The sequence below is a fragment of the Panthera leo genome, chromosome C1 (assembly GCF_018350215.1).
Source record: "Panthera leo isolate Ple1 chromosome C1, P.leo_Ple1_pat1.1, whole genome shotgun sequence".
Lineage (NCBI taxonomy): Eukaryota > Metazoa > Chordata > Mammalia > Carnivora > Felidae > Panthera > Panthera leo.
This window is the reverse complement of record NC_056686.1, coordinates 96,309,504-96,327,872: the sequence shown is the minus strand read 5'-3', so window position 1 is coordinate 96,327,872 and position 18,369 is coordinate 96,309,504. Positions and strand designations below refer to the sequence as shown.

Here is an 18,369-nt window from a genome sequence, read left to right as displayed (position 1 = left end):
AAGATCCTGGGTCGAGTCTCTGTCTCTTTTAGCTTCTGGGGGTAGCTCTCAATCTTTAGTGGCCCTGGCCGGCAGGGGCAGCCCTTCAAAGCGCTGCCTCCACAGTCTCGTGGTCGGGCAGCATCCTCCCCCTCAGGTGTCTCTTCTCTGAAGAACCCACCCTACCCTACTCAGGAGGACTTCACTTTTTCTTTAGTGTTTTATTTATCTGAGAGAGAGAGAGAGAAAGTGTGCACATGCACGGATGCTTGGATGGGGGAGGGGCGAAGAGAGGGAGACACAGAATCTGAATCAGGCTCCAGGCTCTCAGCTGTCAGCACAGAGCCCAACATGGGGCTTGAACTCACGAACCGTGAGATCATGACCTGAGCCGAAATTGGATGCTTAACCGACTGAGACACCCAGGTGCCCCAGGAGGACTTCATCTTAACTAATTATGTCTGCGATGACCGTACTTCTAAACTGCAGTCCTGGAGGTGGGACTTCAACATACCTTTTGGGGGCACACAATTCCAACCTAGGTATACACTGCATTATTACCTAAAGTTGCAGTTTTCAGCTCATGAAGGTATTATTTATCTTTAAGGCAGACCCACGTATATTTCTGAATTTTGATACTTAATAAGAAAAGCCATATTCATTACTGGTCCCAGTTCTCCAGGATAACTCCTAGTTATCTCTATGGTTGAATTAACAGCATTATAATTATGAGAAATGTAATTAGGTCAGTGATTTAAAACAGTAAACATTCTAAACCTGTTACAAACAAGGGTCATGAATAAAATAATAATAATGATTTTTCTGGGGCATTTTAAAACAGTAGGGAAAAACATCCTGCCCAATTGCATCTAACACAATATTTTTCAACATTATGAGATATGCAGGATTATATTCACTTTACAGATGAAGTCTGAGGCTTCTAAGTAATCTGTCCAAGGTAACAGATGATAAGTGGTAGAACTGAGATCCCACCACAGATTGATTCCAAGCCCACATTTTAAAGTCCTACAACTCAACTGTGCTTTGGCCACAGTTTTATGTAAAACTCCATCAAACTTTACTAAAAATCTGTTTGGATTTGGCCAAAAGATGGTCTGGAGGTTGTAATTTCACCTCTAGGAACCTAAAAAAAAGACAACTGGCCCTAAACTGTGGTGTGTAAAGTAAAGTTACATGCACCAAGCCCTGTGTTTCTACTTAGTTCCATTATTTTTAAAAACCAATAGACAACAAGGACAATAGAAATGGAGATACTCTTGTTCCCCCTAGTGAAAAGCTTCCTAGAGCAGCTTGAGGTGAAAAATCAGGACAAGAAAGGTTTGGCTAAGTGGTATGTGAGGACCACTTACCACACACACACTAACACAACTGTTCTTTCAGAAATTATTGTTATGAGCAGGAAGCCAATTAACAGCTCAGCAAGGCCGCACCATTGTTTAAAGAGAGGGACTCCATAAAAGCACAAAGAAGAAATTCTGACCTTATCACCTCAAGTACTCAGGCCCCCAAGGTTAGAAAATGGCCACAGAAGAGCTGTGAACTTTTTTTTTTCTTTTAACGTATATTTATTTTTGAGGCAGAGAGAGACAGTGCGAGCGGGGGAGAAGGGGCAGAGAGAGAGGGAGACACGGAAACCCGAAGCAGGCTCCAGGCTCTGAGCTGTCAGCACAGAGACTGATGCAGGGCTCGGACTGGAGGACCACGGGATCATGACCTGAGCTGAAGTCAGACACTTAACCGACTGAGCCACCCAGGGCCCCTGAGCTGTGAGCTTTTAATATTGTTTGCATAGATGTTCTCTAATCACCACCAGTGCCAGTGATAGAGAAAAAGTAGTATCTTAGGAGGTGAAAAGTTTGCAAACTGCAGGTAATAAGACAAATTATACCTATTCCCATTTACTATTTTGGGGGGATGATAAAATATTTCTATATTGTTTACTTATAGTAAGAAGTTCCTTAATACTGATAAAGGGATAGAATGCTAACAAGAATTTCAACAGCAGACTAACTGCCATAGTTAGGCAACTTTTTATGCTTTCAATGAGTAAGAAATGATCTTAAGAGATTATCTATTGGCCTTTCAAAGATCCATTTCCAATCACTACTTTTTTTAATGTTTACTTTTGAGAGAGAGAGAGAGAGAGAGAGTATTGAGTGGAGGAGGGGCAGAGAGAGAGAGAGGGAGATACAGAATCTGAAGCAGGCCCCAGGCTCTGAACCACAAACTGTCAGATCATGACCTGAGCTGAAGTCAGACACTCAAGCAACAGAGCCACCCAGGTAGGTGCCCGTCCAATCACTGTTTTTTTAAGATGACTTTTTAAAAGACAGGGTTTGTTTACTATGTGCAGTCCAGTTTGAACCTCTAAAACAAGGACATCAAATAAAATATTACCTAGAGACCAGGTTTCTGGAATACTTCCAACTCCAGAAATAGAAAAAACATAACACGCACATGTTCTGGGGGTACAGGGCAGCTCCCGACTATCTAGGCAAGGACAAACATAAAAGAAAATAGATGAAGGCCACCGTAGGTTTCCACCTGACCCCCTGAGATCGGACAACCCACGTGGGGAAGTGAAGGCACGCTGCGATTGGCGGGCAGGATCTCTCCAAGGTCAGTTTTTTCTTTGGAAAGCAGAGACGCATGGGAGAAGCAATCAGAGTACAGAGAAAACAAAACTGGAGAGATGAGCAGAGAGGGAGCAGCTGATCAAAGGCAGCCGAGGAGGCTGAGGCAGTGAGCTACAAGAGAAGCCAGAGAGACCACCTGTGCCCCAAGACTCTCTCTAGCCTTTGAGGCTTAGGGCATTTACACAGTAACATGCTACTCCGTGTACAAGTAACTCTACCAGTCTGTGCACGGTTTACACATGAAAAATGCCACAGAGTGAAATATATACATTTACAGTAGCCATCCCTCAGTGGAGATTTCAATCTTCTAATACGAAATGTACCTGGGGCAGGGATGTGGACCAAAAACTACAAGGTACAAATGCTCCTCTCCGAAAATAACCACACATCACACTGCTCCTGCCCCTCTTGACCTTCTTTACCTCAATCTTCATCCCACAAAACCTGAACCCAAACTTTCAGCACACGGTCTCCTCTTCATGAGAAAAGGCACATAATCATAAATAAATAAAATACCATAAAATTCCAAAGTGTTCTATTAAGGTTGATAACACAGAGGAATTCAAAATTTCACACAATTCCAAGAACAGGGAATAAAATAGGTAGGGCTGCACCTCCTGGAGGTTAGAGCCGTAGGATGACTCCAGAATGATCCTGGACCTTGGGAAGTAGAGTTTGTGGTCCTTCCCTCCTGTGGTCTACTATGAACACCCCTCGGTCCCACAGCATGCATCATTTCTTCTGCTCACTCATACTTTCTTCTCCCATAACATTAGTTGGTACATGGTTTAGCATGGCCTTTCCAACCTTGACTCTCCCTCCCCATACTATTATATAGCATTTCCACCACTCAGAGATAATAAATGTGAAGAAACCCAAGAGCACAGATGGTAGTAAAATGTATTAAAATAAAATAGGGCGTGGAGTCAAGGGAGAAGAGGGGGGAGCAGAGTGGGGGAGAAGAAAAGGAAGGAAGAAAGAAAAAAGAAAAAGAAAAAGAAAAAAAGAAAAAGGAGTCAATCTTCTCATAGAAACAGTGGAGTGGTGGTTGCCAGGGGCTGGGATATAGGAAAAGGGGAGAGGTTGGCAAACAGTGCAAACTTTAGCTTCTCAGACCTTAGTCATGTTACAACCGAATGTATAACATGATGATTAAGTGGATAATTCTATACTGCATAACTGAAATTTACTAACTTAAGTGTTTTCATCAAAATAAAGACAGTAAATATGTGAAGGGCGGAAATGTTCATTCAATTGTGGGGGTCCTTTCACAACATGTATGTATATCAAATCCTCACATTGTATGCTTTAAATATATTACAATTTTGTCAATTATACTTCAATAAAGCTGAGAATAAGGAAATCATTAGTTTTGAGTATTAAATACCTTTGTTTTTAACATAATTTGCTTAACTGTAAATTTATGCAACTTAATGTTGTTAAATAGCTGTCCTGGACAACTCACTCACACAATTCCTGAAAATTTAACCATCAGTCTTGCAAAAGAGTACGGTCAACTCCACTGCACCACTGCAAAACCCCTCAGCTGAAATCCCTACTCCTAACTGGAAATTCTTTCCTTTCTGTCTGAGTTCACATCCCCAGGAAAGATTCTCACTGGCTCCATTCATCTTTCTAGGCCACGGAAATCACAGGTTGCTGACCAGCCTATGAATCTGTTGCTTCATTTGAGGTGCTCTCCCTGCCCTGGATGCCTACGGCTTGTAGGGGAGGTGGAGATCAAGTGATATAAAACACATATCTCAGCAGCAGGGGCAGGAGGCGGGACAGACGTGAGCTAGTACAAAGACAGAGATGTTAAAATCCATCGGCCCTGTGATCATTCCAACAAAGGCCGTTTCAAAAAGAGGAGCTCGCAGAAATGACAATGAGTTATCAGGAAAGGGTTAAAGTGTATTTAAATACGATCTTTAAAAAGATGTGTGGGGATCATCAGCTGGCATGCAGCAGTCACGTGCTTATAGTATGCCTTCCTGAAATGCAGAGGCTGGAAAACAAAAAACTGTTATTTTCCAGGTTCCTTTACGACTAGTATTCGGAATGAAAATCTGGTTCCACCATGAAGACGTAGGACACAAAACACAGATGGCAGAAGCAAGGCAGAGCTCCACCAGCCTGTGGCTTTTAGCGGTCTTCAGCTAGCAAAGAAGGTCACAGGCGTATCAGCGTCCAGGCTCCAGCTTCAAGGGTATTGGGGAGCCTCTAGTCAACAGCTCAGAGGCATCAAGAAGTTGCCACGGCACCCGCCAGACACCACATTCCAGACTTCAAGCAGCTATGATGGCAACAGCAGTGGCTGCTATGGTCCCCTTCGTCACAAAGGCAGTGGTTTCTCTTGCCTTAGTCGCAGTGGCAGCCTCCTGATTGCCACTTTCCTGACAGTGGCAGACGGGACAGCTCCCATGGCAGGTTGTTCCAAGGTGTCCTAGAAGTCGCTCCCAGATTCCTGGCCTGAGCCCAGCTCTCTAGCCCTTTCAAAGATTCCCTAAGCAACTAATTCCCTGTATTGCATCCCTTTCTGTTTCCTGCACCTTACCCCGGCCAATACTGCAAGAATATATGGTAGGTTGACAGCAGGTACCCATGCTATTCTTTCACAGACACACCAAGGGCCCAAGCAAGATGCCACCGTTCCCATAAGTCACACCTAATAAAGACAGTCTCCCCAGCGCTGCCACCCAGACGCCCTTCTTCAGTGTTGTCGCACCCAGGTGGGTATTTTCTCTGTTGGGCCAGGTCTCTGTGGGCTGAGACATCTACTTGTCCTGTACTCAGCAGGAGCATCTCAGTCACGTCAACCATCATCCCAGCCAGGCAAGCTCAAGGATCCTGAGCCAGAAGTGCCCCTGACGGTTCCTCTACCACATCCCTGAGCAGTCCCGAGCCTAAGAACTCATTTTCCTCCACTGCATCCCCTTGTCAGGCTGAGGGAAAAAAACAGAAGTGGAGCCGGCTCTAACTCAGACTTGTACTATCACCTCACCGAGAAGGGCAAGAAGAGAAACCCGAGTCTGCCATACAGGGCGCCCATTCAGAAGGACTCCAGTGAAAGCCTTGTGGAGGATCTTTCTGAGAGGAGAAATAATTTTTCAAAGCTAAAAACAACTAACAAGAACCAATACTCACACATACAGCTGTTACACCAGCCAACAATTGTCTGGCTATGTAGATCTTAACCACAGACTACTGCGTTACGTAAGGCTACAAATGCCCTGGAAAACTGTGACATTATATATAACGATTAAAATTCTTTCTTGTGCTCCAGCTCCTTCTGTACCACAACAACACTCGTTGCATGCTGATGGCATGACAGACCGAGTCTGGCCTGATTAATTCCAAAATCAGGCAGATCTCATAAAGAGACAGAAGATGTTTAACAGGTTACTTCTTTTTTTCTCCCCCACCAACTTCGCTAAACTTTCCTACAGAAATGCTTCTGCCAGAAGCCAAAATAAACGCAACCCGAGTTCTAGTCCCTGCTCTGCCAGCTTTGCGCTACGACTCTTGAGCAGAGTTACGTGCCATTGCTAAGCCTCAATTTATTTACCTGTAGACTAAGGGTATTAGTTGGATTGCTATGGTTCCTTCCAGCTGAATGGCTGACTTTAAGCCCAAATAGAAAACATAACAGCACAAACACTTAAAGAATAAGAGGTGCCAATACTTCACGACCTGCTTTCACTGCCTCTTCAATGGAACCACCTTAGCGTGTAGTTCCTGAAGCCTGGAAGCAGAGAGATCTACTTGAATACAATGAGTTATTCTTCTATCTAGCTTAGCTGAATTTTATTTAAAAGTAAAGTATGCTTTGAACAGAGTCTGCATGTTTATAAAAAAATCCCGAGTTCCAAAATTTATGCAGGTGTACATTCATCAGAGCATTTTTTAGGCCACCTGGCTCAAGATGCGTGTGTTAACAAACACCTTCCTGGTGAGTGAATTACAGAGTGAGTGGACACGAAACATGAGAACAAGGTATTATTTGCAGCATCAGGTATACAATTTTCACAAGTATATTTATGCTAAGAGTATCCAGGCCTTTACATAGAACTGCTGAGAACAGTATCTTACAACAGTAGCAAGAATTAATGCTAACTTTCTGTCTGATTGGTAACTCTTGGGAATAACTACTTCATCACACAGTTTGGCTATACGGATTAAACTGCACTGCCACAAACTTTGTTTAGAAACAGAAGCAACGAAGCTTTTATTTTAAGTACTTGCCCAATGTTTTACTGAATTTAACACCCACTCGAACAATTCAAAATCGTGGGGGTTTTTCCTTTTAATAGAGAAAAAGGAAGTACGGCAGATTCTCCAGACACAATGAAATAATTTTCTATCTGGAAAGTGAAGAGGGAAGACTCAAAGCTGCTTCAGGTCAGGGGCGCCTGGGTGGCTCAGTCGGTTAAGCGTCCGACTTCAGCTCAGGTCATGATCTCACGGTTCGTGGGTTCAAGCCCCGTGTCAGGTTCTGCGCTGACAGCTCGGAGCCTGGAGCCTGCTTCCGATTCTGTGTCTCCCTCTCTCTCTGCCCCTCCCCCACTCACTGTGTCTTTCTCAAAAATAAATGAACATTAAAAAAAGTTTAAAAAAAAAGTTACTTCAGTTCACAGTCCTCCTCGTGAGTCTGAGACCTTCAGTGTGTTCATCTTTCTGCACCTTAGTTTTCTCATATGTAAAAGAGAGAGGATAACACCTGACTCATAGAGAATGACAACACACAAAGTTCTTTCTAGGAATATACGTATGCCAACACACACAACCTTATAAACCCGATGAGGTGGGTGTATAATGCACGGACATACGACTGTTACTCAGTACTCGGCAGCTAGCATTCTTGCAACAAGTCCCCAAGTCAGAATATTCCTATTAGACCCAGGGCAAGGTTGTCACCCTAGAGGTGCCACCAAAGGAAGGCTGATGGGTCATTTCATTCACCAGCATTTCACTATGAGATAGCTCTAGTTAGCAATTCTAACTCTATTAAAAGGAAACTAAATTTTTAAGGAGTATGGACATTCCAACTTAAAACACTGAAACTAGTGAAAAGTATCCGTAGCTAAAATTAATAATATTTTAACAAAATGTTCTTTTGCCCAAAGCTACAGAGATGGGTTAAGATACAGTTCTGTGAGCAGAAGTAAGGAAATTGTATTATTTTAACAGATTCCATGGCTTAATCAATCAATATATGGGATTAATACTGAACTCTGGTAATAGACTTCTGCAGTAGAAGCAGCGATTTTCCAAATACGGTCTAAAGACGTCCCAAGATGGACATAAACTAATCTGAAAATACAAAATCATGCTATGATTCTTGATAAATCACACCCAATTCCGTGAATGCTGGTTTTGATGTACAGAATATTTACCATTAATTTGGCAATGTTCAACATTCACTAAAGATACAAACTACCAGACCACAATGAGCCAAACTGCAAAACTCCTACTGTTCATGGCAACTGAAGGTTGATATTAACATTATTTTTATGGTACCAAGTTGAAGATATTTATATGGTAATCAAGAAGGTAAAAATAGCGTGCAAAGATATTCGGATTATCCACCCCTCTTCCAATTTTCAGCTTCCACTCCAAATACCCCCAGTGGAGGCTGGAAAAAAACAAAGGTAGTTTGATTTTATCCTACAATGTCTCCAAGTAACTTTTTAGGCGATTAAACAGATACCACAGTACACGCTTAAGTGTAAGAGTGTTTCAAAGAGTCAGTGAAGTAGTAGGCTCATTATGTTTGACTTCTTTGAAATCATGGTTGAAAGGTATTGTTAGGAAACGCTTAGAAATACAATAAAAATGCATCCTTAAATTTATATTTAAGAAGACCATTGTCTTAAAAGCAAAATATCCTGGAAAGCAATTATTTTAGAATTTCATGTTCAAATGGTACAATAATCTTAGGTTTTAAAAATTCCATTAACTAGATTAATAATCATTTTCTCGGGGTGCCTGGATGGCTCAGTCGGTTAAGTGTCCGACTTCAGCTCAGGTCACGATCTCGCGGTCTGTGAGTTTGAGCCCCGCGTTGGGCTCTGGGCTGATGGCTCAGAGCCTGGAGCCTGCTTCTGATTCTGTGTCACCCTCTCTCTCTGCCCTTCCTCTGTTCATGCTCTGTCTCTCTCTCTCTCAAAAATAAATAAACGTTAAAAAAAAATTTTAAAAAAAGATTATAAAAAAAATAATCATTTTCTCACTGCCAAAGATAATTAAATGATCCTCCAAAGTATCCCATCCACCTAAGAACAAGCAGCACTGTTCAAAGAATCTTGATGTTACACAGAAAAAAAAAAGAAAAAGAAAAAAGAAAAACGAAAAACTACAACCAGTACTTTTAAAAAAAATGAGACGTTGAGGCACTTGGGTGGTTCACTCTGTTGAGCCTCCAACTTCGGCTCAGGTCATGATCCCATGGTTCGTGGGTTCGAGCCTGGTGTTGGGCTCTGTGCTGACAGCACAGAGCCTGGAGCCTGTTTCAGATTCTCTCTCTCTCTCTCTCTCTCTCAAAAATAAACTTAAAAAAATTTTTTAAATTAGGATGTTGAACTCTTAAAGACCATTTAGATAAAAGCAACTTTTAAATCAAAAACTTCAAAAATTGTAACATTTAAATAAACTATTTGAGTAAAAGGAGTGCCTCAGTTTGGGTCTAGAGTCTATCTGGTTTTTAAAAAACGATAGCTTGATGACAACTGGGTACTGCTGTTGGTTTCAAAGTAGGAGAGATTAAATCTTTTAAAAGAGGCCAGCATCCCGTCTTTTGAGGAACTATCCATCCCTTATCTCCTGGGGTTCTAGAACAGCTATTAATCACACTGTGCTTTCTATTCCCAGCTGCAGCAGTAGACATCTCACACAGGCCTGACCAATCAGGGTACCATGCTGCCCTCTCTCCACAACTGGTCCAAGGGATGGGCACAAAGTCCCTGCATGAGATTTGTTACTGGATTCCAGAACAAAGATGAGAAGCTTTAAGGACTCTGTGTGACTTGGGGATTCAGAACCACCTCTCTTGCTACACGGAGATCTGAGTTGAAAAAGAAGCCAACGCAGAGGAAAAGAGCCAAGTAATAGTCCCAACGACCATCACTTGAGAGCATGAATTTAGCTGTTATAGCTAGCCGTAGGCGTGCATTTTCATGTATGTAAGCCAATAAATTTCTTAGCCTAAATTAACCTCAGTAGTTTCTGTCACTTGCTAAAGAATCCTTACAAACACAGAAATTGACATGTGAATTAGGATTTTTTTTTCCCTTCCTGATGAGATCTGACCTACCTATTACCGGATACCTGTTGCAAACTGGATAACCATATCCAAAGAGTAACAGATCTCCAAGGCTACTCCATTAAAGGGGATTTTTAAAAATTATTTTATTAGAGGAAAAAAATGCCAATTTCACTTAATTCTATTTGACCAAGGTCAGAAATAAAGCATTTACTAGTAAATGCTTCTTTTTTCCCTCCCTTTCAGAGTATTTTCATTCCATCAAACTATTTCTGTGAAATGTCCATCATGTGCAGTAAAATCCCACTTTTTCATAGTCACGTGTAATTCCTAATCAGAACAACAATGACAAACAGGGTACCCTCTCACAAACTTCCTGAAAGCAAGAAAAATAATTATGTGTTTAAAATTATCTCCACAATGAAAAAGCAAAGAGCCAAAGATGCTAGAAAGTTTTAATTAAGTAAGTCAGTTACTGTTCATAATGCATGCCCAAAACAAGAGGGACAGCCTCCAAATAGAATAGATGCTCATTTCAATAAATCTGAAGCAAAATTTCCTTCCAATTTGCATTCCATAATACTTTAAAAGCCCTGAACCGCAAATACATTATTACAAAAAAGTTTGGGGCACTCAGGTGGCTCCCCAGCAAAATGCAGTCCAAGCATCCCCACCATGGGATGACTGAAATTAGCGGGGAGGGAGGCAGAATTGCTCCTGGGAACCACTGCAATGCAGATGCATCAGAACACATTGGGGGGGGGGGGGGGATGGAGATATAATGGTATGACCCTCTTCTCTGGAAGTCAGTCAACTGTGACTGTAACAAAAGAAAAGGGGGAGTTAAGGTGGAAATCTATTTCCAGTTCCCTTTTTACTAGACTAGGAAATTGCATTTTCCTATAAAATCGGCTAGGCTTCCAAGGTAACACAAGAAAGCCTATTACCATAAAGCACAGTACTACTGGTAATATTTCAGCTACATTATGGGTTAAATAAAAATACTCATTACATTATGAGTTGAATAAGGCTGAAGGTAGAAATAGCATTAAGCACTTTACCAACATTATTCTACAAGAAAAACATTTCAAGCTCCAATTAAAAAAAAAAAAACACCTTATAAGAAGATTCATATTAGAACTACCTACATACTTAAACAATTAGTATGATTCTCCATTTTCCAATTATTCTATAATGCCGTTTTTGTGCATTTATACAAAGTAAGGTTTTATACACATACTCGCACACTATTGAGATAGACTATACTGTAGACCTATCTGTATTGAATATTCTTGCCCCATGTTTTTCTCTTCTGCTTCTTACATACTACTAAAAGGATACTAATTGCACTCAACGAAAATATATCCATCTTTCAAAGCCAGGGCAAGTTCAAAATTCTTTACAATTCTCTCCCCAGGTAGCAAAGGCAGAAAATAAGAGCAGGTGGCAAAGACCCTAACAAGCCACAAAAAGGAAATGTTCTTTCACATTTAACATGTACACATTTAACTCCTACAAATTCACTATGCACACCCAGATGGGGATAATTTCTTAAAATTAAGAAATAGGTGTTGTTATTTTTAATTTTTTTTTTTACTGTTTATTTATTTTTGAAGGAGAGAGAGACAAAGGCAGAGCATGAGCAGAGGAAGAGAAGAGAGAGAGGGAGACAGAATCCGAAGCAGGCTCCAGGCTCTGAGCTGTCAGCACAGAACCATATGCGGGCTAGAACTCACAAACTGTGAGATCATGCATGACCTGAGCTGAAGTCAGATGCTTAACCAACTGAGCCACCCAGGCGTGCCAGAAATAGGTTTTATTTAAAGAAACACAACACAACAGGGGCGCCTGGGTGGCTCAGTCAGTTAAGCGTCCGACTTCAGCTCAGGTCATGATCTCACAGTCTGTGAGTTCGAGCCCCGCGTCAGGCTCTGGGCTGATGAGCCTGGAACCTGCTTCCAATTCTGTGTCTCCCTCTCTCTCTGCCCCTCCCCTGTTCATGCTCTGTCTCTCTCTGTCTCAAAAATAAATAAACGTTAAAAAAAAAAAAAAAAAAGAAACACAACACAACAAAACAACTCTTGAATGCGAGCAAACTATTTCATCTGGTGCTCAACCAAAACACAGCAACTGGTTTCAGTGTAAGTGGAAACAAGACATATAGTACCTATCCTACAAATGGCACAATACAATGTATAAAATATGCTGTAAATAAAACATAGATACAGTATATTTTGGAAGCAATTTAACTAAGGGCTTTTCGAAAGGTAATTGCGTCTATATTTTATTTCCCTCTTTTTGGAATGACTTGAGAGCCCAAATTCTAACATATAAACCCGCACCACTTTTTAGAAGTGTGCTTGGCAACCCATTAGTGTAGCTTCCACCAAAATTCATACTCAAACTTAGCTAAAGAGTTTTATTTAGGTACTAGGGGAAAAGTGGAAAAGGGAAAACCCTTACTACAGAGAGTCCTTACCAGTGAAATCTTAAGCTCCCATAAAAGTGTGAGCTTCTCGGAAGACAGAGGCCATTTCTGATTCACTTTTATATTTCATATTTTTATATCACCAGCCCTGGTTCACGTGGGGTAATGTCTGTTGAGGGAATGAATGTGTGCCAGTAATTGATCTTTTGTTTTCTCTTTATAAAGTAAAATAAGCACCTTTCCAGGGAAACATTCTGAATAGTATTTGTTCAAGGAAAAAAAGAGCAACTCTTCCCCACAAACACGTCTCTCACAACACTAGCCGCCGAGCCACTGAAAACTTTACCCTCAGGAGCAGTTTTAAATAAAGGGCATTTTTTCCCCTCTATGCCAAAATGCAGTATTACAAGGAAATTATTGCTTGAAAGTTCAGAAGAGAGCCAAAACTGACTAATTAATTAAAGGAGTCACCATTCTAGTCTTCCATTCCAAAACACGTATCCTTTATCAAATTACAAACAACTGAAAATTGACGTGGAAACTGGCAGAGTTTGAAATTGGTACCAAATACTGAAGTGGCTCATAAAAATGAAATTCTCCTACAACATACTCCCCAAACCCCTAAGCGCTCACAAAATTTATAAAGCACTTAGGGGTTATATAGTAAAGATATTATATGAAACTATTCACCTGAGAAGGGTATGCACTGACTTTGTAAGTCAGATACTAGAGCAAATGCAGATTTATCATCAACTTACATAAATTAAAGACCAGGACACACACACACACACACACACACACACACACACACACACACACACTGAAATTTGTCTCTTATATTAAGAGGTTTTATAAAACACATCCCAGGATCTCAGAGGAAAAACAATTTCTATTCCCCAGGAACACAGTTCCGTTCCACAAAAATCAGTTTTAGCATTAAGCTGAATGAAATAAAAATGATCTGAAAACTGAAAGGGGCCAAATATTAAGTGTTTCTTCTGCGCCTGTGGCAAAAGCCCATTATTCACATGAATCAAAGGTGTCAATGAAGAGTCCAGAACCTGAAGTTACTTCAATTACTTGTGACCAATTTTAGACCCAAAAAAATTGCTACCAAAATTTGAGAAAACAGGAAAGTTTCCAATTTAAGGTTTATCAAAATTTTAATGCTATGTTCCCTAGTTTCTGTTGTTAAAAAAATTTTTTTTTTGTATTGGAAACCTAGGAGGCTAGCAATTAAACTTCTCTCACTCTCCCCTTCTTCAAATAGGACAACCACCCAAACAAAACTCACAAGCCCAAAATCCCCTCTAAACCAAAAAACCAAAAAGATCCAAAAGTGAAAAGAAAGGGAGGTAGGGTGATTGATGACTGGCATAGCACACACATCCTTACTTAAAAGCTTCTAGTAGTGTGTCCCCACCAATGGGGAATGTATTTCTAGGAATGTGCTCATTTTAACAAAATTCCCCTATAAATCAGACACTCAAAGAGTCAATGGCAAAGACTTTTACCTGTGATTAACTGGCATTAAACAAGATGTTTCAAATTAGTGTTTGTTTAAACAATAACATTGATCCTCATGATTTTCTTCTCTAGATACAGTAACAGACATAAGGTAGTTGAAAGCAGAGTGTGCATAATAATGCAGTAGACAAGGATTTCATGTACTTATTACATCAATCCTTAATCTCTGAAATAAAAGCCACATAATCCGCAACCACTGAAATAGGTGTTTAAATGTATATGAAGAAGTGAATATTCCACAAAATCTGTACATTCACAGTCTGGAGAAATTGAGAACCAAATTAACTACTTCTATCGTTAATCAGAATAGAAATTGCTTAAAAATATGCTCTGAAATAAATTCAAAGAAACTAATCCTGCTTACAGGACTAGATCATGAAACAATTTCATCATAGGTCTAAAGTTCAACTTCCTTTACTACTGTGAAACTACAAAGTTCAAATTCAAGTGAAAACTTCTCTCTTTGCAGAGGAAAAAAGAAAAAAAAAAAAAGACAGGGCTGTAATTAAGAAACAGGTGACCAGCTGGGCCAAGGAATGGGTGAAACTAAAGACTATCTTAGAAGCAGAAACGTACTCACCACTAAGAACTATGTGAATACTAAATACGAGTAAGATTCCAATAAGAAATTCCCTAATTCTTTCAAGAAATGCCTAGGATTAGGAAGCATATTTAAAGAGTTTATTTTATTATAATCTTTAATGGAATTTGCAAGTAAAAAAAAAGTAAGCCCCAAATCAAAGCTAAAGACGGTCACTGCTAGAAAGAACCTCAAGTCACCCGGGTGTTGGTGCTGGCTTTGGCTGGGCTCCCCTTAGCATGTAGTAGACACACACACACACACACACACACACACACACACACACACACGGAAGGATCCATACACATCCTTTTGCCATGGACTTTGTCAGAAGACAATGAACGTGAGATCATCCCCCACCAATATTACATCTCACAAAAATGGTTAAGTTTATTCTTGTACTGTGCTACTTTCTAAATGGTATGTTATGAATACAGTTCTGTAAGACAAGAGACAGTGCTAAGTACACTTTACAATTCCTTATTAAATTGGAAAATCCATTTCTCTCTCAGAGTTTAAATAAAATGGGGAAAAAAAAAACGTGCAGAGCAAGGTCCTTCTTAAATGTCCTCACTTCGTATTTTCATACTTTTCAAATTTAATCCTAACAATATAAAATTTTTGTCTCCATTGGAGATGGTATTTATTCTGGTTTTAATCACACCCCAGGTTCTAGGAATTACCTCTTTTGGCTCTTTAATTAATTTAATTTTGAAATCTTGTACTTAACCTGCAAAAATCTTGCTATTTATGACAAATGTTGTTTTAGCATAGCCATTCAAGAAAACCATTTAATCTAATGCTTAACATGAGCCCATTGGAAACCTAAGGATACTATTCTTGGAGAAATTAAAATCTTTAAATTACAACTTGCTTAGAAACAAGAATAACTCAGATGACACACAGTGGTATCCTTTAGAAATTACTGAAGCAGAGCAGATCTTTAAAAAAATAAATGTAGTGTTCAGAACCTTTATAATTAATGATCAGAAAATATGCTCAACCCATGAATATAAATTATTCCCCTTTTTTGGCCAAACATTTGAAGTAGGACAGTGCCTGAGGTTGTCAAGAGGGCAGAATTTTATTACTGTAAAACTGTCAACTACGCTCTGGGGCATATGATGTTCATCCAACACAGCTAATCCGTATTACTGAATACACTCTAAATTCTGATTTGTTTTCTCAAATTTGATATAAACGTTGAGAAAATATATAGCATGCAGACCAAACCAATACTCCCAGTCTACAAAAGAATCACAGTAATTTGAGGATACATCAACTTCCTCCCATTAAATCTTAAACTATTTTTGAAAATAACAGTTATACTCTCATTCGTGCCCCAACTAATCAAAACAAAACACAAGGCAATGATGCAGATGTTCTCATTATTCCCTGACTCATGGGATTTGAACTAAATGACATCTAGATTAGTAAATATGTGTTATATAGTATTTTGCATATTACAGACAGTGCTCGACTCCCTAGATTACAGCCATTACAGCCCCCAAAACCTTCCCTCCCCTTTTGACGTATGACTAAAAGTTTGAGTTAAGAATTTCTGAATTTGCAAAACTATACAGAAGATGTTTCAAGTCTGCCAAAGTTATTCAAATTAACAATAAAAAAGAAAACCTTACATAAACCATAAGCTTTAAATGAACATGATGAGGTAGATCACACGAAGAAAATCTTCATTTAAGATTACAGGGACTTGTGAGTGTGTGTGTGTGTATGTGTGTATACACCCACAATACTCACATACGTCTACTGCACCACAAATCATCAGCTCCCATTAAGCCCCAGGACTATGAAAGAGAGATTTCCAAAGTGAGCTGCTGAGAAAGAAAAAACAATGGGAGAGGGAGAGAACATGTTAAAAATTTCTCCCGAATTTTCTAGCATTTTGCAGTCAAGGGATGGACTGATTCCTCTAGCCCAAGTCACAATTAAACAGCCCATTATATTCTGATGCACTATATATTCAGTGGGGCACGCTCAGCAAAACTAGTTTGATTTCTAACAACGTTGTGATCATAATTCTCTCTCTCCCGCAAGCATCTCAGAAAACAGAACCACGTTCTAACCAATGCCGAAAGGAACAATGCCGTGAATAACAAATACAGAAGGACTATTGCATCCTATCGGGTTTCACTGTACGCAGTCTGATCAATGCTTTGAAACCTAAACGTAATGTGCTTGGCAGCAGATTTTACTCGCATGAAACACACCAGGGCAACAGGGGTCCATCTCACCCACCACGTCAACAAAATCGGTGTAAAATCAAAGATTTACAAGAGATGTGACTCGAAAGAGGCGCCTAGGTCTTCTTTAGAAACCCAGACTATTCAACAGCTCCCCGCAAGAACACACTGCTGGGCCACATACCACATTCTGTACTGCATCGATACCCAGACACCTGAAACCACCTGGACCGAGTGAGTTAGGCTGTCAGCTCCAAGGTGTTGCTAGTGCAGAAGAAACACTGAAGCAGCTGAGCCCTCCTAGGTACACTAGGTAGTAACGCCGGCACCAAGTGCCTCAGTAGTAGAAAGCCTCTTTCCCTATTAGAAAACGCGTAAGACTGTTCCAAAGAACATGCTACAATCAGGAGGACCTTCTTCACAAAGGAGAACGGAAAAGGCTGGTTTCCCCTCTAGTCAAAAACTCTCGGTAGGAGACGGGGCTACAGGTTTAGAAAACCCAAATTGCTTCTGGTTGCAAATCTATGACAGCTTGCAGAGCAGCCTGGCCAAGCCAGAGCTCAGTTTTCCCATCGGCAAAACGGGAATCACCATCGCCGCCCCTCCCCCTCGCCAGCGAGTCCGGAGCAACCACGGAGTCTAAGATTCCCCAGGGCGATAAGCGGTGGGGAGTGGCTGCCGCTCCCAGGACGCCCACCCCGACTTCCCCCCTAGACCCCGCAACAGAAAAGGCAGGGCCGGCGTACCTGGCTTCACAGTCTTGAGACGGATGGGCTCTCGGAAGTGGCGGATGACAGCCAGGGTGTCCCGGTTGGTGAGCCCGCTGACAGGCGTCCCGTTCACCTCCAGCAGCACATCCCCGGGGCTGGGCGCCTTGCCCGAGACGACGCAGCAGGTGCCCCCGCCGGGCTCCTCCCGGAGCCGCCCCAGGTAGGGGAACTCGCCGCGCTCCGCGCCGCCCCGGATCTCCGCGCCCAAGTCGCCCGGGGGCCCGGCCCAGGACACCGCGCACTCCTGCACCTTGCTGAGCCAGTGCTTCTTCTTCTTCAGCGTCTTCGACATCCCGAACCCCGCTGCACCATGGGGGAGACCCCGCGCGGGCGGCGGGGGCGCCGCTCCGGCCCCCTCTCAGCCTGGGGGCCCGGCGGCCCGTGCAGCCCGGCGAGGGGGCCTCGCCGCTCCGGCGCCCCCACCCCCCCGACCGCAGCCCGCTGGGGCCGGGCTGCTCCCAGCCCCGAGACGCCCCTTGGACGCCCCTCCCGGCTGCGCTCCCCGGAGCTGCCGGGCTGCGCGAGGGCCACCCCGGGCGAGGCTGAAGAAAGGAGAGGGGAACTGTCCCCGGGCGGCTCCAGAGGGGTTTCGGGCGGGGTCACGGCCGCCGGCTGGCCCCCGGGCTCCGCGGCGGAGCGGCGGGAAAGGCAGGAGCAGGGGGGCGGGGAGGTGAAGGGGGAAGAGCCGGAACGGGAAAAATCCGTCGGGGGCGCGCAGAAGCGCGCGTAGACCCGTCGCAGGATCGATCGTGGCCGCTGCGGAGCTGGAGCGCGGAGACCAACGCCTGCCCAAGCTGCCAGGAAACTGCCGCTTTCAAACCCGCCGCAACCTCCTCCGCCTCCCTCTTCCCTTCCCCCCGCCCTCGCCCATCCCTCATCCAGAGCCCCGCCCCCCTCTGCCGCGCGGCGCCCGGCGCGCTGCCGTCACAGGCCGGGCGCTTGGGAACGAGCCCCGGCCCTCGA

General features: G+C 42.4%; 1 protein-coding gene and 1 long non-coding RNA gene across 5 annotated transcripts in view; one reads left to right on the top strand and one right to left on the bottom strand.

Annotated features, from left to right (window-relative positions):
* Positions 1-17,781, bottom strand: part of MAGI3 (membrane associated guanylate kinase, WW and PDZ domain containing 3) — a 245,679-nt gene extending 227,898 nt beyond the window's left edge. For 3 of the 4 annotated variants that reach the window (XM_042953476.1, XM_042953480.1, XM_042953478.1), the window contains exon 1: positions 17,383-17,781. In XM_042953476.1, the coding sequence (XP_042809410.1) occupies positions 17,383-17,698 (316 nt within the window). In that variant the 5' untranslated portion in view covers positions 17,699-17,781. Of the gene's footprint in view, positions 1-16,193; positions 16,234-17,382 lie in introns of those variants that run through there. The other variant, XM_042953477.1, reaches the window with a different exon arrangement.
* Positions 2,240-10,232, top strand: LOC122228438. Its single transcript, XR_006206592.1, has 3 exons — positions 2,240-2,282; positions 4,674-5,368; positions 9,507-10,232. It is a non-coding gene; the product is annotated as an uncharacterized LOC122228438 (long non-coding RNA).
* Positions 17,782-18,369: the final 588 nt, after the last annotated feature.